Here is a 23,294-nt window from a genome sequence, read left to right on the forward strand (position 1 = left end):
TACATCTCTACCTCACCCCTCTCACTGGGGGGGGGGGGGTGCTTCTCCTCAAAACACTGGCACTAACTTGGCATCACCAACAGGCAGGGTCTGGTGAGACCTCTGTCACACTGAGGGTACTCAGACCAACTGAAGCCACAGACTGCATTGTTTGTATGGGCAGGGACATTTGTTAGGGCTAAAAGGGGCACCCCTTTACATATATATTTATAACTTGTTGTGGGCTACATTGAAATACTTCTTTGGGTGATCCTGTATATACAAAAAGCTCATTTGTGTCCTTGTAACGTTTTGATACTTCAAAGGATATAACCATACAGGTATAATGCTATTTATTAACTAAGTATATAGCACCTTCAATTTGCACAGGACTGTAGAGGACTGTCCCAAAGATCTTACAGTTTGGGTTTGAGCTATAAGGGACATGCACTGTGGAGACAGTATTGAGTAACCCACATTTTCTCAATGTATGGGGACACTTTGGTACATAACTTTTAACTAATATTCAAAAGGACGCTACCTGGGTAGATTCCCTTTGAAAATTGCCCATAATGTTCCAAAATGCCTGTGTATATTCACACCAGTTGTTTCTGCTGTCAGTAAACCAAGGGTAAAACAGCCCTTGTACATTTGCACTGTTTACTACCTTGACCTAAATTTACCATTCGTCCCTCCTATCCCTCCCTTGGAACACCTCTTTTTAATCTGGCTAAAAGTACGTGCATTGAGAAAGCCTGCACACAATTTTAGCTGCTGTGAGAGGGATAATTTTCACTCAGGACGTTCTAACTAATTATTTCCCTTGCTAAATTGCTCTAAAAACTTTCCTTCCCAGCAGTGAGACAGATGATGTGAAATTTGCTGTTTTACTTCACACTATAACAGCTGCAGAACTCCTGTTTAACCACTAGAGGAAGCTGCTACACAGCGCAGGATGCTGGTGTTACAGACCTAATGTAATTTGAGTTGGGTCATTTTATAATTTTCTTCTTATAATATGGACTAAAGAACCAACAATTATTCAGATTCCCTTCTCCTCTCCCGAAGTTTATGATTTTAGACTCTGAAGAATGTCAGACAATTTAGAGGTAGTGGTAATATGCTACTAGTGAGCAAAACATAGATTTGGGAAGGTTGTGTATTTCATTAAGTCTATTCCATTCCAACTGTTGGCTTAGTTTTATCCTTGGAAAAAAATAATGCAGACAATTGATTCACAACAACCAGTTTAAGATAAAGTGATGGCTGCACAAAGCCCAGGTCTGTGTTCTGTTTTAATCTACATTTCAGGCTGTTTATGGTGTTTAACATTGATCTGTGGTTGCATTTAACCCATTCACCTTGCGTAACTATGCAAGACTGCCACCTCTCCATACTCCATACACAGACAGATACAAATCGTCTTGCATTTAAGCACACCAGTTAAATTGGGGATAAGGAGCCAGAGATACCAACACCAGTAAGCAGGCAGCAAGTTTATTAATTAATTATTTATTTAAACATGATTACAAGCTTCACATCCATACAAATGTCAAAGTGTGGTACAGGAGTCTTAAAATCGTAACCCCCTTCCCCAATCACGCAACCCATCTCATCACTAACACAACCAAAAAATTAACAATATACACAGAATATACTCACCAAATGTAATAACTAGTCGGCTAAAAATAGCCTTCTTCTTAAACATACCTTCCTAAGCTAATAGTAAGACAAATCCCATAGGTATAACAGATCTTGCTCTGAGTTCTCTGGTACTCTTAGGGTCCTGATAGTTTGACTTCCCTCACATACTGCTGTACAGCAGATCACTTCCTTAGCATCCAGGTCATATAGCACACAGCCTCACAGAATATTTCACATTAACCCCTTTAGTGCCTGACAAGTTGGAACTTAAAAACCTTTCCCTTTTACATAATACACAGCTGATGTCCACTCGATACACAAGCAGGATTTTGCCAGACAAGAAGTCCTGAAGTCTGTGCTGCAAACAGCCAAGCCAAGCCGAGGTTCTAGGAATTCAAGAACTATCAATAGAAAAACAGCACCAAATGTGCACACTACGAACCAACAGCAGCTCCCTCGACTCTGGTGACTTCAAACAGCATACTACCAAATAACCAGCTTGAATTCGAATAACTAGATATGACAGATTTTTTTTTTTTTTTTTGCAGGAGATTTATCTCCCCTGCTCTGTCATGGTTGTTACATTATGATAGCCCCAAATGGGGTTGGATGACAGGACATTAAACCCCCATATTGTATAGGGTTCTCACACTCAGCCAAAAGACCCTGAAGGGAGCATCCTCAGATCCTGCACTCGGCTCTTAGCCTAAAAGGAAGCCAAGAATTTTATTCTAGTTCCTTCAGTCTGAAGAGAACCATAAGAAGGGGAATCTGTGTTATGGAAAGTGACAAATCTTCCTTTTCTTCTCCTGTATGGGGATGGAATGGTAATAACAAACAGGGAAAATGATGCCTGCAAGGTGTTTTTTTCCATTGGTATCTGACTTTGGGATATGCTTGTCCATGCCATAGATAGCCTTCCTCATCACTAGATGACAAATTGATTTCTGTTAAGAAACTCTTGACACACAGTGTTTAATTTATTTACCTTTTGATACATATCCTTTAGGTAACTATGCCTATTGTAAATCAATACCAAATGTCTGGTGAGAGAATGCCACTTGTCCAGTGGGCAGAATACTGACTTTGCTTCGAGGCTCATCATTGCTGATTTAATTCAATAAGACGGCCAGCAAACACGGCTAGTGTTCCAATAATACAAACCATCATAAAGACTCCAAGAAGAATGTGATCCAGTACCATTGCCACAAACTTCCATTCTTCAGCAGCCTGTGACAAAGGAATAGACAGGATTACTACTTTTGTATTCCCAAATGGTTTGGGAGTTTATAAAATTGCAAATCCCACTGAAACAGAAATGGTATATAAGATTTTTTTTTTTAAATAAAAATAAATAGAAATATGATAGCAGAAAAAGACCATATAGCTTATCTAGTCTGCTCATCCAAGTCAACTGTTTAACTTTAAAATCCCTACCACTCTCTCAGAGATCCTCTGTGTTTATCCCGTGCTTTCTTATTTATTTATTTAAAGGCATTTATATACCAACGCACGTTGGGAACATCTCGTCGGTTTACAGAGAACTCAACAAACTTACCTCCAAGGGGGAGGCTGTTCCATGCATCTATTACCCCATGGCTTCCCAAACCTGTCCTGGGGACCCCACAGCCAATCAGGTTTTCAGGCTATCAACAATGAATATATATGAGATAAATTTGCATATACGGAGTCTCCATGGCATGCAAATGTATCTCATGTATATTCATTGTGGATATCCTGAAAACCCGACTGGCTGTGGGGTCCCCAGGACAGGTTTGGGAAGCCCTGCACTACCCTATCTGAAAAGAAATAAATAATTCTTTAGATTACTCCTGAATCTGCCCCCTTTTGCCCTAATTCCATAACCCCTCATTTGAAAGAAGCCTGCCTCATGTGCATGGAAACGTTGGACTTATTGAAATGTCTCTATCATATCTCCCCTATCTCGCCTTTTCTCTAGGCCAAGGGTGGGCAGTTCCAGTCCTCGAGGGCCACAAACCAGTCTGGTTTTCAGGATATCCCTAATGAATATGCATGAGAGAGATTTGCATGCACTCTGCCTCAGTTGTATGCAAATCTATGTGATGCATATTCATTAGGATATCCTAAAACCTCGACAGGTTTGTGGCCCTCGAGGACTGGAATTGCCCACCCCTGCTCTAGGCGGTTAAGATCTTTAAGGCTGTCCCCATATGTTTTAGAATGAAGGCCAGTGATCATTTTAGTAGCCACTCTCTGGACCAAATCCAATCAGTTTATATCCTTTTGAAGAAGCAGTCTTCGGAATTGTACACAGTATTCCAAATGAGGTCCACCAGGGATTTATACAGGGGCAATATCACCTCCCTTTTGCTATTGACTATTCCTCTCCCTATGCAGCCAAGAATTTTTCTATCTTTTGCCATTGCCTTATCCTCCTATTTGGATTCTTTAAGATAATCAGATATGATCACCCCCAGATCTCGCAGCTCCTCTTTCATGCTTAGATGAATTTCACCCCCAATATAATACAGTACCTCTTCCTCAAAAAAGATATAATTGCGATGGAGAACGTACAGAGAAGGGCTACCAAAATGATAAGGGGAATGGAACAACTCCCCTATGAGGAAAGACTAAAGAGGTTAGGACTTTTCAGCTTGGAGAAGAGACGACTGAAGGGGGATATGATAGAGGTGTTTAAAATCATGAGAGGTCTAGAACGGGTAGATGTGAATCGGTTATTTACTCTTTCGGATAGTAGAAAGACTAGGGGGCACTCCATGAAGTTAGCATGGGGCACATTTAAAACTAATCGGAGAAAGTTCTTTTTCACTCAACGCACAATTAAACTCTGGAATTTGTTACCAGAGAATGTGGTTCGTGCAGTTAGTATAGCTGTGTTTAAAAAAGGATTGGATAAGTTCTTGGAGGAGAAGTCCATTACCTGCTATTAAGTTCACTTAGAGAATAGCCACTGCCATTAGCAATGGTTACATGGAATAGACTTAATTTTTGGGTACTTGCCAGGTTCTTATGGCCTGGATTGGCCACTGTTGGAAACAGGATGCTGGGCTTGATGGACCCTTGGTCTGACCCAGTATGGCATTTTCTTATGTTCTTGGTTTATTTTCATCCTAAATGCATAATTCTGCATTTTTTAGCCTTTAATGTTAACTGCAAGACCCTAGACCATTCCTTGAGCTTCGCTGAATCCCTTTCGTTTTCCACACCTTCCTGGCTGGCTAACCTGTTGCAAATTTTGATATCATTGGCCAAAAGACAAACATTTCCCAACAGTCCTTCTGCTATGTCACTCATCACACCATTAAATAAATGAAAAATGCAATGTCCGTTAGGTGAACATGGCTAGAGTTAAAAGTTCTGCATTTTCTAGAAGAGAGGTCTAGAATGGGTAGATGTGAATCGGTTATTTACTCTTTCGGATAGTAGAAAGACTAGGGGGCACTCCATGAAGTTAGCATGGGGCACATTTAAAACTAATCGGAGAAAGTTCTTTTTTACTCAACGCACAATTAAACTCTGGAATTTGTTGCCAGAGAATGTGGTTAGTGCAGTTAGTATAGCTGTGTTTAAAAAAGGATTGGATAAGTTCTTGGAGGAGAAGTCCATTACCTGCTATTAAGTTCACTTAGGGGTAGATTTTCAAACAAGGCGCGTTGGCGCTCCAGGCGCAAACAAAAGTACGCGGGATTTTAGTAGATACGCGCGGAGCCGCGCATATCCACTAAAATCCTGGATCGGCGCGCGCAAGGCTATGAATTCTGTATAGCCGGCGCGCGCCGAGCCGCACTGCCTACCCCCGTTCCCTCCAAGGCCGCTCCGAAATCGGAGCGGCCTTGGAGGGAATCCTCTAACGCCCTCCCCTCATCTTCCCCTTCCTTCCTCTATCTAACCCACCCGCCCGGCCCTGTCTACACCCCCCCCTTACCTTTCTCCGGGGATTTACGCCTCCCGGAGGGAGACGTAAATCCCCGCCCGCCAGCGGGCCTCCTGCGCGCCGGGCCGCGACCTGGGGGCGGGTACGGAGGGCACGGCCATGCCCCCGGACCGCCCCGGGCCGTAGCCACGCCCCCGTACCCGCCCCCAAAATGCTGCCGACACGCCCCCGAAACACCGCGACAACCGGGCCCGCCCCCGACACGCCCCCCTCGGAGAACCCCGGGACTTACGCGAGTCCCGGGGCTCTGCGCGCGCCGGTAGGCCTATGTAAAATAGGCTCACCGGCGCACAGGTCCCTGCTCGCCTAAATCTGCCCGGTTTTGGGCGGATTTAGGCGAGCAGGGCTCTGAAAATTCGCCCCTTAGAGAATAGCCACTGCCATTAGCAATGGTTACATGGAATAGACTTAGTTTTTGGGTACTTGCCAGGTTCTTATGGCCTGGATTGGCCACTGTTGGAAACAGAATGCTGGGCTTGATGGACCCTTGGTCTGACCCAGTATGGCATTTTCTTATGTTCTTATGTTCTTATAATTTTACAAGTAAAATAACATTTAAGAAAAAATGATTTTCTGCCAAGAATGTCTCCTCTCCAACTGAGCTGCCCTTGTCCCCATCAGTTGAACATCAAGAACAAAATCAAGAGTCATGGAAGAGCTACATTCCTCTAGGAAACCTGTGCTGTATGTTTCATCACAGCTGACAATTGGCTGGCTATGTTGTTATTAGTTAGTGCTCCGAAATGATTGAGTGTAGAAAGAAACACAGTCTTACATGGTTGGATTCCTGGTCAGATTTCATGGTTTCTGCAATGTATTTGACACCTTCTATAGCACTTTTTACATCAGGATTCTTGGTAAGCGGTGACTGATAGGTCACAGCAGCAGGCCCTGGTTTTCCAGAAATATCAGATATATCTGTGTCTTCAGTGAAAATACGTTTTCCTTGTTTATTTCTGGATGGTCTTTTCATTGTGGAGAAAAACATAAGATTTGGGATGGTGTCAATGAAAACCTAAAATAAATCAAGAAATATATTTGTCACCACATTTTTCTAGACAATAAGTTGATAACTTTTACGCGGGCACACATGTACACATGTGAGTCGGCATGCGCCCAAAGACACGGCAATTTTATAACATGCGTGCAGATATGTACGCATATTATAAAATAGCCCCGGTGAACATATGTATGCACATAATTTTGCAAGTGGGCATGCACAGCCACGTAAATTTGGGTTTGAGTCGCTCAAGTGGGAAAATTTTATAATAGGTGCACATCCATGCCATGATCAGTTTCACCAGTTCATCCACCAGTTTGCCCAGTCTAAATCTAGGTCCTCCAGACCCCTCAAACACCTTCCTCTTCATGAAGAAATACTTCCTGACATTGGTTCTGAGTCTTCCTCCCTTCTTCTCCATAGCAGAAGTAAAATTATGCGGCACTAGACCTGGGCACACGCACATCTCTTGGCCCCAGTCTGGAATGCCCATGCCCTGCCCACATCTCGCCCCTTTTTTGCCCTAAGTGAAATATTCGTGTATCAGGACTTGTGTGTGCATGTGGCGGCTTTTAAAATCAGGTGGACACTCACATGTCCTACATGCGCTCACAGCTCACGATTCTGGCACACTCCCGGCTTTTCAAATTCACTTCTAAATGAAGGAAGTGACTCACAAACCTCACTCAGCTGCAAAATGAGAGTCAAATGATATGTCAAATGAGCTTTCCCTTTATTCCCAGACTCAAAACAGGAGCTCTCTTCACTCCAGGAAATTTCAGACAGAAAATTAGTACTAACCACTACTGTTTCAGTTGTTGAAAAATAAAGTGTCAAGGTATAATAAAATAGCAATAGCACTACATACTAGGGATGTGAATCGTTTTTTAATGATTTAAATTATCGTCTGATATTTTTAATATCGTCATTAATCATTAAAGAGTGCGATACAATAGAAATTCCACCGATTTATCGTAAAAAAATCGTTAATCGGGTTAGTGCGCACTACCCATTGTTAGTGCGCACTAACAGAAAATGATACAATTTGACACTTTTCAGGTCAGTTAAGGTCAGTTAGGAATGAATATGTATTCCTATTGGCTGCCCTCTTATTTATTGATGTTACCAAGGTTCCCACTGAGGTGATGGTTTAATATATGGGGAATGGGAAATGGAAACGGTTGGAGCTTGACAAAGGGAAGGGAAAGGGGGAGATGAAGGGCCAAGCAGTCCCACTCCCTGGTCTCTGAAGGACAGATCTCTTCAGAAAATCAGAGCTGCTGAATTCAGGGGCTGTCTCCCCCTTCACATCCCTCTTCTCCCCTCCCATTCACTGTGCTCAAGTTTGCAGTTCCTGTGTTAAATTAAACTTCTTTTTTTTCACTAGAGTAGAATAAAATAAAATGAAGAACTTTGTGTATTAAACTAAAGAAACTTTACATAACATGAAATTAAGTACTTCTCTATATTCTACTTTAGTGAAACAAAACATTTAATAAAGAGACTTGCAACCTGAGCTTCAAAACATTAACATACTATAGAAAAACTAAACAAAAAACTTTATTATTAATTTATTATATTTACAGTGGTTAAATTTAAAGAGCAGGCTGAGGCTAGACTGGCTACTAGCTAGTGGCTACTGCTGGCACTGTCACTGCTGCAGCCTGCTGGCACTTTTTTTCTCTTTCTGGCTAGTGCGTGCTATATCTGGTAGCAAAATGGCCACGGGGGACAGCACCAACCATGCGCAGCTTATTGTGCACCTCTAGCTAATGAACATTTCCTCAAATGTTACTTTTAAACCATTAAGTAACAATTTTTGATAGTGCGCACTAACTCGCGTTAGTGCGCACTATTCAGAAAAACGATTAAAAAAAAAAAAAAATCATGCCGATCTGATTTTTTTCTCCCCCCAGCCGATCCAGATCATTAAAACGATTGGGCACACGATTCACATCCCTACTACATACTGTAGCACAAGTATGTGTGTTGGGTAAGAGTATAGTTACAGTATGTGTGTTGGGTAAGAGTATAGTTATAGGAGTATACTACCGTCCACCTGGACAAAATGGTCAGACAGATGATGAAATGCTAAGAGAAATCAGGGAAGCTAACCAATTTGGCAGTGCAATAATAATGGGAGATTTCAATTACCCCAATATTGACTGGGTAAATGTAACATCAGGACTTGCTAGAGACATAAAGTTCCTGGATTTAATAAATGACTGCTTCATGGAGCATTTGGTTCAGGAACCAACAAGAGAGGGAGCTATTTTAGATTTAATTCTTAGTGGAACGCAGGATTTGGTGAGAGAGGTAACGGTGGTGGGGCCACTTGGCAACAGTGATCATAACATGATCAAATTTAAACTAATAACTGGAAGGGGGACAATAAGTAAATCTGCAGCTCTAACACTAAACTTTCAAAAGGGAAACTTTGAAAAAATGAGGAAAATAGAAAAAAACTGAAAGGTGCAGCTGCAAAGGTTAAAAGTGTTCAACAGGCATGGACATTGTTTAAAAACACAATCCTAGAGGCGCAGTCCATATGTATTCCACACATTAAGAAAGGTGGAAGGAAGGCAAAATGATTACAGTCATGGTTAAAAGGTGAGGTGAAAGAGGCTATTTTAGTCAAGAAAACATCCTTCAAAAATTGGAAGAAGGATCCATCTGAAGAAAATAGGATAAAACATAAGCATTGTCAAGTTAAGTGTAAAACATTGATAAGACAGGCGAAGAGAGAATTTGAAATGAAGTTGGCCACAGAGGCAAAAACTCATAATAAAAACTTTTAAAAATATAGCCGAAGCAAGAAGCCTGTGAGGGAGTCGGTTGGACCATTAGATGACCGAGGGGTTAAAGGGACTCTTAGGGAAGATAAGGCCATGCAGAAAAACTAAATGAATTCTTTGCTTCCGTGTTTACTAATGAGTTCTGGAGATGGTTTTCAAGGGTGATGATTCAGACGAACTGAACAAAATCACTGTGAATGTGGAAGATGTAGTAGGCCAGATTGACAAACTAAAGAGTAGAAAATCACCTGGACTGGATGGTATGCATCCTAGGGTACTGAAGGAACTAAAAAATGAAATTTCTGATCTATTAGTTAAAATTTGTAACCTATCATTAAAATCATTCATAGTTACGATGGAGAAGGTACAGAGAAGGGCAACCAAAATGATAAAGGGGATGGAACAGCTCCCCTATGAGGAAAGGCTGAAGAGGTTGGGGCTGTTCAGCTTGGAGAAGAGATGGCTGAGGGGGGATATGATAGAGGTCTTTAAGATCATGAGAGGTCTTGAACGAGTAGATGTGACTCAAGTTATTTACACTTTCGAATAATAGAAGGACTAGGGGGCATTCCATGAAGTTAGCAAGTAGCACATTTAAAACTAATTGGAGAAAATTCTTTTTCACTCTACGCACAATAAAGCTCTGGAATTTGTTGCCAGAGAATGTGGTTAGTGCAGTTAGTATAGCTGGGTTCAAAAAAGGTTTGGATAAGTTTTTGGAGGAGAAGTCCATTAACGGCTATTAATCAAGTTTACTTAGGGAATAGCCACTTCTATTAATTGCATCAGTAGCATGGGATCTTCTTAGTGTTTGGGTAATTGCCAGGTTGTTGCGGCCTGGTTTGGCCTCTGTTGGAAACAGGATGCTGGGCTTGATGGACCCTTGGACTGACCCAGCATGGCAATTTCTTATTTTCTTATGTTCTTAACAAAATTAGTCCAGAGTAACCCTGGAATCATCAAGTTAACGCAAGAGGATGCCAACACCTGCTATACGGTATCAGACCACTTCCAAATATTGGCGACAATAAAAAGAAATCACATCCCTTTAGAGCCGCTGTTATAGAGAAAACATTATTTCAGTGCTATTTAGCTGGATGTGGGACTTAGGTGGCTAAGTAGCAGCTGCTGAATATGCACCTACATTCAGCGACTGACGCTTAGCCGTATAAGTCCCTTATTTGATTAAAAGTTATATGCACAGAAAGTAGGCGTGTACTGGGCAAATCGGGGATGGAGCGATTTAGCCGTACATCTTATACAGCTAACTACGATATTCAGAGTTAGCCAGACGTGCCATAGAGCAGGTCTAAACTTAGCCAGATAGACTTATCTGGATAAGTGCATGTGTGCTGTTCAATAAACATCATAACTTAGCCGTATAAATTCTAACCAGCTAAGGCCTGGATTCTCTAGACCTTAGAGAATCCGGCGGTAACAGCGGTGGGGCGAAGCGGGGCTGGCAGCGATGGCACCGCCGCGGTGCCATGGCTGCCGGCTTTCGTGCCGAATAACTACACCATAAAAGGCGTAGTTATTCGGCGTGAAACTGGCATCGATAAGGAATCTTACCTTTCGCCGCCAGCGATGTGTCCACAGTGTCGGCCCTGGTGCCGCCCCGACTCCTCCTCTTCCGGGGCTGACTCCACCCTGACTCCACCCCAAGCTAGCTATCGCACGTGAAAAGGGACTTTTCACATGCGAGACGTCCCTTTTCGTGTGCGATAGCGTTAGAGAATGACTCCTTAAGTTACCTACGTGGCCAGTTTTGAATATCTACCCCTTAGTGGGTAACTTTCAAATAGCTGTGCCCACTCCAATATATGCATGTATATGGGCACACAAAGATCTACTCCTGTATTTTATAACCTATCTGGATATGATATATGCAGGTTATAAAATATGTGCAAATGTACTTTGCAGTGTGTGCTTGCATGCAAAAGAAATGCGCAAACACTTATTGCACTTATTTAGATAAGTTCTTCCTTATCCAGATAAGTAGCTACACTAATCCAGGTAAATTCCAATTTACACGGCTAAGTCATATATGTGGATAAGTAGTGCTTTCTGACTTAGCCAGATAAGTAGTGTTTTAAGACTTATCCAGTTTGCCCAGTTCATCAGCAGGTCATTGAGACACTTCTGGCTCTTCAACTTCCCCATTTCACCCAGACGCCCCCCCCCCCTTCCACCCAGTTAGTATTTCACTTATAAGATGTTTATGATCACGTACCCCAGGTAAAGAGCAGGTGTAAGTATCTACATACATAAATTACTTATAAAATAGCAACTTACTTTTGTAAATGTTAGCCCTGCCCCCTCTTTACACACACAAATTAACTCATGGACCTTTACTTATTCGTGTATTTTGAGTTTTACAAGATAGCATATATGCGAGTATATGCTATTTACAGGTGCCTCTGCTGATTTTTACGATCTCAGCTTTTGAAAATTTACCTTTTAGGGTCTTTTTTTTTTTTTTTTTTTAATCCATAGGCACAGAATGGGGAAAAGTCCTTTTTGAGTAAGACTCCTAATCTCTAAGGTTTGTGTTTTTTTACTGGTAACATTTTAAGAGACAGCGAGACATGGTGCCTCTTTCTTTTCTCTTCTATACCCACTTGTTTAGGATGTGACCTGTGACCCCTTTCACCTTGCTGGGTACTCTGCGAAGCTGGACTGAGCTGAGAATATTAACTTTGCTTGGGCTAGGAGAAGGAAGCTGAGACACAGCCAGGCCAAACTGACACGTGTGATATGAGCCCTTCCTGAACTGGAATCTTGTTACTGGCCTTTGTATTGTATTGTACAATATTACCTATGACAAGGATGGATCTAAATGTTTCACCCATTTTTACCAGGATACTTTATTCTTTTCTTTTTTTTCCACTGTCAGGGAATGAATATTTTCCCCTTCATTCTACCTTAGAAATTCTTGGGCTAGATGGACTTTGTGAAATTGAAGAACAGAGCATAACGCCAGATAAAGACTGCAAGGTCCATCTGTTCTTCTTTCTGCAATATAGTAGACCCTACTTGATCTTCAGTCTTACCCTTTCATACCACTAAGGATTCTCTCTGCTTATGCTAGGATTTGTTGAATTTTAATAACATTTTTGCCCCATCACCTTCACTGAGAACTTATTCCATTCATCCAGCACCTGTTTCATACTCTGTCAAAGATGTAAATATTTTCTGCGTACCTTTCGCATCCACTGAGGCATGATATGAGTGCTTGGGGAGCGATGATGCGTGTTGATTACAACTACTGTAATGATGATAGACGTGATGACAAACACCATGGTAAATAGCATGTATTTACCAATCAAAGGTACAGCACTGGAGGTAGAAGGAATCAGTTCAACGATGACTAGAAGAAATACGGTCAGAGACAGCAAGACAGAGATACTCAGGGTCATCTTCTCCCCTATAGTGCAGAAAATGAACAAAGAGGTGCAGTAGTTCCATTAATATACAATAACGCTCATGCACAATTGTATTTACTCAACTGTCGCTGGTCCTTTGTGAATATGTCACGTTACCCCGAGTTTCAGTTTCTCTACACACATGACAACAGATGCAAAAATTATAGTGCCTCGGTATATAAAAAACCCTTAAATAAATAAATAAATATAGGGGTGTGCACCAAAAATGTTCTCACTTTATTTATTTTCTTTCATTTTGTTTTGGTTTTAATTCATTTTTCAGTTTGTTTAATGTTTATTTTGTTGTTGTTTTTTTTATTTAGTTGAACCGAAATAAACAGCAAAGTAAGGAAAGAAATGGAAAGAAAAAAAAACAGAAAGAAAGGAAGGGGCTAGGTTTACCTTTCTCTCTACTGTCACCAAAATAAAAAAAATTAACACCCCCCCTCCTAGCCTGGGCCTTCTCATGTCCCCATCACTCTCCTCTGTCCTGATTTACCCCATCTGTAATGAGTCGCAAACACAAGAAGCAGTCAAAATGGAGCAGGAACAATCTCCAGATCCCATTTTCAAAATGGCACCAGTTGGCCCTGAAATTGGCACCGTTTATGATATGGCAGTAAAACAAAATGGTACTGAACTCAGGGCTGGCCATCACATCCATAACACCACAAATATTTTGCAAACATTTCCCAGTGTTAGAGGCAGAATGCCTAAAGTGTGGTCAACAGTGAATCAATGAGCACTTTTAAAGCACTTTCTAGAGATGCTAGCTTCCTGCAGGAATGGAGTTAACAGCCAGGGCATAAGGCAATTCCCATTTTCACCTTCAAACAGAGAACTGTAGTGAAAATAGGGCAGGATTAGGTCAAGAAGGGAAACTACATGTGAGAACTGCATTTTCAAATCTCCATGCATATATGTGCCGACAGTAGAGCCCCATTTTCCACTGGTCCACATTTTCAAAGGGAAACACTACAGGGAGTTTCCCTTTGAAAATGTGTTTGCAGTCCTATGGGTGAAGTAAGAAGTTTCAAAATTGCCCCCTAAAAGCAAAGGGGTACATTTTCAAAAACAGCGCGCGCATGAACAAAAGTACGCTGGATTTTATAAGATACGCGCGTAGCCGCGCGTATCATAAAATCCGGGGTCGGCACGCGCAAGGGGGTGCACATTTGTGCAACCTGCGCGAGCCGAGTCCGGCCCGCGCTGCCTGTTCCCTCCAAGGTCGCTCCGAAATCGGAGAGGCCTCGGAGGGAACTTTCCTTCCGCCTCTCCTCACCTTCCCCTCCCTTCTCCTACCTAACCCACTCCCCCGGCCCTATCTAACCCCCCCCCCCCTACCTTTGTTGGCAGATTTACGCCTACCAGAGGCAGGCGTAAATCTGCGAGCACCAGCGGGCTGCTGGCGCGCCAACACCCAACCCAGGGGCTGGTCCGGAGGCCTCGGCCACGCCCCGGACCCGCCCCAAATCGCCCCATGACCCCCAGACACGCCCCAGACACGCCCCAGACATGCCCCCGCCCCTTGTACGAAGCCCCGGGACTTACGCGAGTCCCAGGGCTATGCGCACGCCGGCGGCCTATGCAAAATAGGCGCGCGAGTGCTCTGCGCGCGTAAATCTGGCCATTTACGCGCGCAGAGCTTTTAAAATCCGGCCCTCAGGGTTTATAGCAGCTGCCGATTCTGTTCTTCCCTCATGATAAAAAAATGTTTAAATGTGTCACAATTGCTCCTGTAGAAAGCAATAGCTGTATGGCTGTGACACCACTTTGAGTCAGACTTGCACCAGCCTCAGGCAGGTGCAAGTTTCTGAGGGCTGCTATGGATGAATAAAAGTTGCAGTGTGTGTGGGTGAATAGGAATTTCGAAGGGAAGCCTTTGGATAGAGTGGAGGGAATATCAATAATGATATCTCCTCTTGAATAAGCTATCTTTTTAAGCAGGCCATGTTTAATATTTTTATTTGTGTTAAATATCTCATGAAGATCTCCTTTTAAGACTGCTGCTAGCTTTCAAAACCTGAATATTTTCCACTAGTCAGTCGTAGGATGCCCAAATGATTCTGGGTGAACTGAACCCTAGAGGCCTAAATGGTTATCACAGGATCTCTAAAGATCTACTAGTTCTGTTCACTGGAAGATACTGTGGCATTAACACAAGACATCTACCCTTCTTGGTTTCATTTAATAACAACGTATTAAATTAAATGGAAAAACAAAAACAAGTACCTGACTCAGTCGGCAGATAAAACACTAAACCTGTTAAAAATGAGAAGAGCAGGCAAGGAATGATAACATTAACAATGAAATAAAGAGGTAGGCGCTGCAACAGGAAGTGGTAAGTGATATCCAGGTATGGAGTATCTCCACAGCAGGAGTAGTTCACCCGGTGCTTCCAGCTCTTGTAATCTTTCATCACCCACTCGCCACTCTCCATAAAGTTGCTCAAATCTGGACGGTCGCTCTCCTGCCAAGAAAAATAGGAAGTTCTACAAAGCAGAAGATCAATATCATGCTAAATTTAAATGGAATTAAACATTATGTCAATGCAATGATTTTTCTTCATATAAAAAAATATCAGCTCATTTTTATTACTTTTATACCATCAAACCAAGTACAAAGCTTGCCCCTAGCAGTATACAACAAAATCAACACACATAAAAACTAAAATGAAACAAATTTAAAATAACAGAAATTATAAATTGCAATTAAAACCCTTCAAACCTTCCCCTGTCCACAGTTAACCTCCCAGTTTCCATAGCCAAGATTAGGCAATTTTTCCAACATTAGATTTAAGTAATCCTTTTTGATTAAAAATAAATGTATAGTTTTTGGAGCTTGGTATTCATTTCTTTGTAAATTAAAAGAAAATACATTTGACATTTTTAACCTAGAAGGCTCTTGGGTGTAAGAATTCTACTTTTATAAATTATGTTGCCTATAACACAAGACCTTACCGGATTGATAATTACTAATGTCCCATCATATGTCCAGGTGCCCAATTTCATACTGCAATTCTGCAGGTCAAAGGGAAAGTATGTGACTATTATTTCACAATAGCTTTTGAAAATAGCAGGAGGTGTCCATATGATTTTTCCAGTATGTTCTAGGAGAACTTTGGTTTCCTGCACAATGGCAAAATCACCATCAGCGCTGCAATAAAAAACATTTAGGAGATCAGAACTTTAAGTGAATGTATGCTGATAATTATGAAAACGGTGAGATGATATTCTTTTAAATATAAATCTTACTACAGTTGCATATAATAATAATCACTGTACATAATTAATATACCCCAGAGGTGAAAACGAATAGAAATAGTTTGTACTTCATCAATGTTACTTGATAGTATATAAGAACATGAGAAATGCAATGCTGAGTCAGACCATGTTATCTATCGAGCCCAGCAGCCTATCTCCGAGAATGGACAATTTGGATCTCTAGGAACTACCCAGCAGATCCCAAAAAGTAAATCCATTCCATGTTGCCTCCTCCCAGGTGTAGATGGTGGCTTTCCCCAACTCTAATAATTGGTTATGGAGTTTTCTTCCAGGAACTTGTCCAAACACCTTTCAAACTCGGCTATGCTAGATGTTCTGACCACATCCTCCTGCAATACATGCCACAGTTTAATTGTGCGTTGAGTGAAAAAACAATTTCTCCAATTTGTTTTAAATCTGCTACCAGTTAGTTCAATGAAGTTCAACGGTTCCCTTTTTACCTGTGTTCCACCCCACTCAAGATTTTGTAAACCTCTATCATATCCCAACTCAATCTTTTTTTTTTTCTAGCTGAAGAGCCCTGTAGAAGCTGTTCCATCCCCTTTATCACTTTTGTTCTACTTCTCTGTATCTTTTCTAGTTCCACTATGTATTTGTAGGGAAGGGGTGATCAGAACTGTAAACAATACTCAAGGGGTGGTCACACCATAGATCTTTACAGAGGCATCATGTTATTCTCAGTTTTATTCCCCATTCCTTTCCAAATAATTCCCAACATTGTACTTCCTTTTTAACTACTATTCCACAATCACACCAATATCCTTTTCCTGGGTAGTAATTCCTAATATAGAACCTAAGAATGGAACAGCTCCCCTATGAGGAAAGACTAAAGAGGTTAGGACTTTTCAGCTTGGAGAAGAGACGGCTGAGGGGGGATATGATAGAGGTGTTTAAAATCATGAGAGGTCTAGAACGGGTTAATGTGAAACAGTTATTTACTCTTTCGGATTATAGAGACTAGGGGGCACTCCATGAAGTTAGCATGTGGCACATTAAAAACTAATCGGAGAAAGTTCTTTTTCACTCAACCCACAATTAAACTCTGGAATTTGTTGCCAGAGGATGTGGTTAGCGAAGTTAGTGTAGCTGGGTTTTAAAAAAGGATTGGATAAGTTCTTGGAGGAGAAGTCCATTACAGGAAAATTAGTTTCTTACCTGATAATTTTCGTTCCTGTAGTACCAAGGATCAGTCCAGGACACCTGGGTTGTGACTCCGCACCAGTAGATGGAGACAGACTAAAACTTGTGGGCGGAGCCATATATGCCCCTGTGCCAGTCACAGCCCCTCAGTCATACGTAATGTCAAAGTAGAAAAATCCATAAGACAACATAGCTAACCATAGAAACTTGCTAAGTAAACGAAAATAACTCCAACACCCCTACAGGAAAACAGACTCCCCAACAGGGAGAGCGAACAAAACAAGGGGTCAGTGTACTAAAAAACAACAATGAGCGGACTCTCCATTACTATAGTGCAGCACTGCGGGTGGGATCCTGGACTGATCCTTGGTACTACAGGAACGAAAATTATCAGGTAAGAAACTAATTTTCCTTTTCCTGTACGTACCAGGATCAGTCCAGGACACCTGGGATGTACCAGAGCTAAGTTACCGAGGGCGGGAAGCAGAGAGTCCCGCTCGGAGTACCCTCTCTCCAAATCCCCCAGCATCAGTAGCCTGAACATCCAACCGGTAATGTTTAATGAAGGTATGCAACGATTTTCAGGTAGCCGCCCTGCAAATCTCTTGAGGCGACACCTGAGAAGATTCCACCCAAGACGCAGCATGAGACCTCGTCGAATGAGCACGAAGACCCACCGGCGGTGATTTACCACGCAAAATGTACGCGGAACCAATGGCCTCCTTGAGCCAACGGGCGATCGTCGTGCGGGACGCAGCAGAACCTTTCTTCGAACCCGACGTCAACACAAACCCGACGTCAACACAAACTGAAAAGAATTTGTGACCTCTAGATAGCGAAGAAGAGACCTCCGCACATCTAGCTTTCTCAAGTCCCTTGATTTTGGGTCAGAAGACTCCCCTACCGCAAAAGCGGGAAGTTCAACTGATTGATTCAAATGAAAAGCCAATACGACCTTAGGCAGAAATGAGGGAACGGTCCGCAAGGAAACCCCCGAATCGGAAATGCGCAAGAAGGGCTCCCTACAGGACAAAGCCTGCAACTCGGAAACTCGACGAGCCGACGCAATCGCTACCAGGAATACAGTCTTCAACGTGAGATCTTTGATCGTAGAATGCTTCAGAGGCTCAAACGGAGCTGAGCATAGGGCCGAGAGCACCCAGTTGAGGTTCCAAGACGGACAAGGGAGCCGCAAAGGAGGACGGAGGTGTTTCGCTCCCCTAAGAAAATGGGAGATATCTGGGTGGAGAGCCAGGGAGACTCCCCGGACTTTACCACGCAAACAACCAAGCGCCGCTACTTGGACCCGTAGAGAACTGCACGCTAAACCTTTGGCCAGCCCAGCCTGGAGAAAAGCCAAAATATCAGGAATAGTAGCGGAAGTGGGATCCAGACCCCGCTCTACGCACCACTCTTCAAAAACTACCCAGACTCTAACATAAGCCAGAGATGTAGACTGCTTCCTGGATCTCAGCAACGTGGCAACTACCGCATCTGAGTAACCTTTGCGCTTCAATCGATTCCTCTCAAAAGCCATGCCGCGAGACAGAAGTGATCCACATCCTCTAAACAGACGGGGCCCTGACGAAGGAGCCCCGGAAACCCCTGTAGACGAAGGGGCGCCGCCACCGACAATTGGATCAGATCCGCAAACCACGGACGGCGCGGCCATTCCGGCGCCACCATGATCACGTTGGACGGGTGCAATTCTATGCACCTCAGGATTTTGCCGATCATGGGCCACAGTGGGAACACATACAGTAGCACCTCCGCTGGCCAGGGAAGAGCTAACGCGTCGACCCCTTCTGCTCCTCTTTCTCGGCGTTGACTGAAAAATCTCGGAGCCTTTGAGTTGTTCCACGTGGCCATCAGGTCCATGTGGGGCGTTCCCCAAGTCCTGCAAATGAGAAGAAAAGCTTCGTCCGCCAGCTCCCACTCTCCAGGATCCAGGTGGTGCCGGCTGAGGAAGTCCGCCTGGATATTGTCTACTCCTGCTATGTGAGACGCAGCGAGATCGCTGAGATGCCGCTCTGCCCAGGTCATCAAGGAACGCGCTTTCCGCTACTTGAGGGCTTTTCGTCCCGCCCTGGCGATTGATGTAAGCCACGGTGGTAGCGTTGTCCGACAATACCCGGATCGCCTTTCCTTGTACGAGGGGTAGAAAAGCTTGCAATGCCAGACGAACCGCCCTGGACTCTAGGCGGTTGATAGACCACCGGGTCTGATCTTCTGACCATAGACCCTGAACCGATTTCCCTTGGCAACTGCACCCCAACCGGAAAGACTGGCATCCGTGGTCACCACTGTCCAGTTGGGAAGGAGAAGAGATACTCCACAGGAGAGATGTTTGGAATCCAGCCACCAGCCCAGGCTGGAGCGCGCCTGACTCTCGAGAGGCAGTGGAAGATAAAATTCCTCTGAAACCGGTTTCCAGCGGGAAAGCAATGAAGACTGCAGCGGCCGCAGGTGAGCGAACACCCAAGGGACTAACGCCAGCGTGGAGGCCATAGATCCGAGAACCGTCAGGTAATCGCAGACTCGCGGACGGTGTTGAGACAAAAGACGTCGCACCTGAGACTGTAGTTTGCATATCTGTTCCTGAGAGAGAATCACTCTGCCCCGTTTTGTGTCGAAAACGGCTCCAAGATACTCCAAGGACTGAGTGGGTTCCAGATGACTCTTGTTGTAGTTGACCACCCAGCCCAGGGACTGCAAGAATTGTAGCACCCTGGCTACCGCCTGCCGACACAAGCTCTCTGACTTCGCCCGAATCAGCCAATCGTCGAGGTAAGGGTGAACCAGGAGGCCTTCCCGACGCAACTGCGCCGCCACCACCACCATCACTTTCGTGAATGTTCGAGGCGCTGTCGCCAGGCCGAACGGAAGAGCCCGGAACTGGAAGTGTCTTCCCAGAATACAAAACCGCAGGAACCGCTGGAACGCTGGTTGGATGCCCACATGAAGGTATGCTTCTGTGAGATCTAGTGACGCAAGGAATTCGCCTGGCCGCACTGACGCGATCACCGAACGAATGGTCTCCATCTTGAAGTGAGGGACCCGAAGGCATCTGTTGACTCCTTTCAGATCCAGTATGGGTCGGAAAGTGCCGTCTTTCTTGGGAACTATGAAGTAAATGGAATAACGGCCCTTGCCGTACTGATCGGCCGGAACCGGAGAGATGGCCCCCAAGCTTTCTAGTCTTCGAATGGTGTCTAGCACCGCCGCCTTCTTCTTGGGATCCTTGCAGGGCGAGATCAGGAACTTGTCCGCTGGGATGCGAGCAAAATCTAACTCGTAGCCATGTCTTATCACGTCGAGGACCCACTGATCCGACGTAATGGTGGCCCATACCTCGAGAAACAAGGATAGACGAGCCCCCACGTTTGGGATAACGTGCCGAGGACGCAACGAGGGATGGGCCAGCCGAACTTCATTGCGAAGGCTTGGACCCCGCACCCGACGGGGCCCCTCCTTGCCTGCCAAAGCGCTTGCCTCGAAAGGACTGCTGCCACTGAGTGTTTCGAGAAGAGGACGGTCTATAAGAGGACCCGGTGGATCTTTGCGGCCTGGACTTTCGGGGTCCCCGGAAACGAGCTCTGCCGGAAAACGAAGAGCGCGCCCTGGCCCTATCCTCTGGCAGCTTAAACGCTCGGTTCTCACCAAGTGAAACCATCAAGTCATCTAACTCCTTTCCGAACAGCAATTTCCCCTTGAAGGGTAACGCCCCGAGGTGAGCCTTGGACGAACCATCCGCTGCCCAGTTGCGCAGCCAAAGGAGACGGCGTGCCGACACTGCCGAAACCATGGACCTAGCTGAAGTGCGTAAAAGATCATGGAGCGCATCAGCCCCATATGCAATAGCCGCTTCCAACCTATCTGCTTGGGAAGCCTCCTCCGGAGAGAGACCTGCATTAGCCTGCAGTACCTGGGCCCAACGCAGACTAGCTCGCATAGCGAAGTTCGTGCAAATGGCGGCTCGCACTCCCAGGGCGGAAACCTCAAAAATCTTTTTGAGTTGTACCTCCAACTTCTGGTCTTGAATATCCCGGAGGGCCGTAGCTCCCGTGACCGGGATGGTAGACCTCTTCGTGACAGCGGATACCGCCGAATCCACCTTTGGAAGTCTGAGGAGCTCCAGCGCCTCCTCCGGTAAAGGATAAAGTTTATCCATGGCCTTGCTGACTTTCAAACCCAGCTCCGGAGTATCCCATTCCTTGAATAGGATATCCGTGGACGAGAAATGAAAAGGGAAGGCGACCGCCGGCCCTGTGAGACCGAGCAGAACGGGATCCATATTCGCCTCCTGGCGGACCACCACCGGAGGAGCCTCAATCCCCAGCTCCTGGAGAATGGCTGGGATGAGAGGTGACAGTTCCTCCCTGCGGAATAGCCGCACTACCTTGGGGTCGTCCCCGTCTAAGGCCTGTGCACCTTTCCCTGCACTGGGCTGTGCCGTTCCATCCGGTGCTGCCGTCCCGGCCCCCATCAGGGGCTCTTCGGAGGCCTCAGAATCCGTCCCGGAGAAATCCTCGGAATCTGATTCCTGCGGGAGCCCCCGGGGAAGTCGCTTCCCCCGGGACAAGCCCTGGGCAATCTCCGCACCCTTCCTGGCCTTCTTTTTCCGTGGTGGGGACTTGCGGACAGCCGCACGCGAGAGATCCCCCCGTATGCACTTGCTGCGCTTATATCTGAGGACTTTGCGCAGCAACAGCGCAAAGTCCTCAGAAAATTCTCCGGAATCCGCTGAATCGCTACCTGAATCCTCCCGGGACCGAATCCCCTCCGAGGGGACCTCCCCTGCCTTGTCACGCTGCGGGGAAAGCGCGGGAGGTAGAGACGAAGCCCCCACCGTTTCCCTGGAAATTTCCCGGCCGGTGGCCAAAATGGCCGCCACTCCCGCGCTAAGCGGGAACAGCTCCTGAGGTGTGTCAGAGGGGCCCCCACCTCGCGGCGGCGGCGATCGCGCGACCCGGGACCGAGCCCCCCGAGGTGCTGCTGAGGTACCCTCATCACCCGGGACACAAGCCGAACAAAGGCTGTCCCGGGAGAGACGCGCGCGCGCCGAGCCGCAGGCCCTGCACTGCGAACCGCAAGGCATGCCGGCGAACGCGGGAAAACAGAGGCGCGTTGAGAAAATTTACCTCAGAAGAAAAAAATTTAAAATAACCAAAACGGCGCAATTCGGCGACCTCCCCCCTGCTGGCGACGCCCCCCCCACCGACCAAAACGGAGCGGCAACACCAAGCAACGGAGAGCCGCAAAAAAATAAAAGTAAAACTTTTTTTTTTTTTTAACAGAAAAAAACGCGCTGTCCCTGGTTCTGAAAGCTCTATTTCCTGCAGGGGTGAGTGAACCAGGCTCCCTGGTGTCACCCCTGATGCTGCCACTAGTTTAGCCGGGTCCTCAACCCTGGCAGCGGCCTCATCCGGGGGAGGGTAGTCCCCTCAGGACCTCTCAACTCCCCTGGGAGGCAGGGCACCCGGGAAAGAATTAAAAACAAAACCCAATTTAGCACAGAAACAATTAAACCTAAGAAAAACTAACTCAAAATCAAACCTGACTAACCACCAGAATCAGGTCAGGCAGAGGCTGTGACTGGACCTGCACCATCTACTGGAGACAGAGTAAGACTGAGGGGCTGTGACTGGCACAGGGGCATATATGGCTCCGCCCACAAGTTTTAGTCTGTCTCCATCTACTGGTGCGGAGTCACAACCCAGGTGTCCTGGACTGATCCTGGTACGTACAGGGAACTGCTATTAATTAAGTTGACTTAGAAAATAGCCACTGATATTACTAGCAACAGTAGCATGGAATAGACTTAGGCCTGGATTCTCTAAGGTCTGCGACCTTAGAGAATCCGGCGGTAACGGGCGGGGGGGGGTGAAGCAGGGAGGGCGGGCCTGTGAAAGTTGGCAGCTATTGCAGCATTGTGGTGCGCTGGCTGCCAGCTTTCGCACTGAATAACTACACCATAAAAGGTGTAGTTATTCGGCATGAAACTGGCGGCAATAAGGGTCCTTACCTTTCGCCACCAGCGATGTGTCCGCAGCGTCAGCCCCGGTGCCGCCCCGACTCCTCCTCTTCCTC

At 45.2% G+C, this 23,294-nt stretch overlaps 1 protein-coding gene across 1 annotated transcript in view; it reads right to left on the bottom strand.

The window, feature by feature from the left end:
- Positions 1-1,478: 1,478 nt before the first annotated feature.
- Positions 1,479-23,294, bottom strand: part of CHRNA1 (cholinergic receptor nicotinic alpha 1 subunit) — a 69,965-nt gene continuing 48,149 nt past the window's right edge. The window contains exons 5-9 of the mRNA XM_029605825.1: positions 15,741-15,936; positions 15,013-15,250; positions 12,559-12,782; positions 6,336-6,575; positions 1,479-2,853 (exon numbers count right to left, since the gene is read on the bottom strand). Coding sequence (XP_029461685.1) covers positions 2,725-2,853; positions 6,336-6,575; positions 12,559-12,782; positions 15,013-15,250; positions 15,741-15,936 — 1,027 coding nt within the window. The 3' untranslated portion in view covers positions 1,479-2,724. The remainder of the gene's footprint in view (positions 2,854-6,335; positions 6,576-12,558; positions 12,783-15,012; positions 15,251-15,740; positions 15,937-23,294) is intronic.

The sequence above is a fragment of the Rhinatrema bivittatum genome, chromosome 6, assembly GCF_901001135.1.
Source record: "Rhinatrema bivittatum chromosome 6, aRhiBiv1.1, whole genome shotgun sequence".
In the NCBI taxonomy this organism is placed as follows: Eukaryota; Metazoa; Chordata; class Amphibia; order Gymnophiona; family Rhinatrematidae; genus Rhinatrema; species Rhinatrema bivittatum.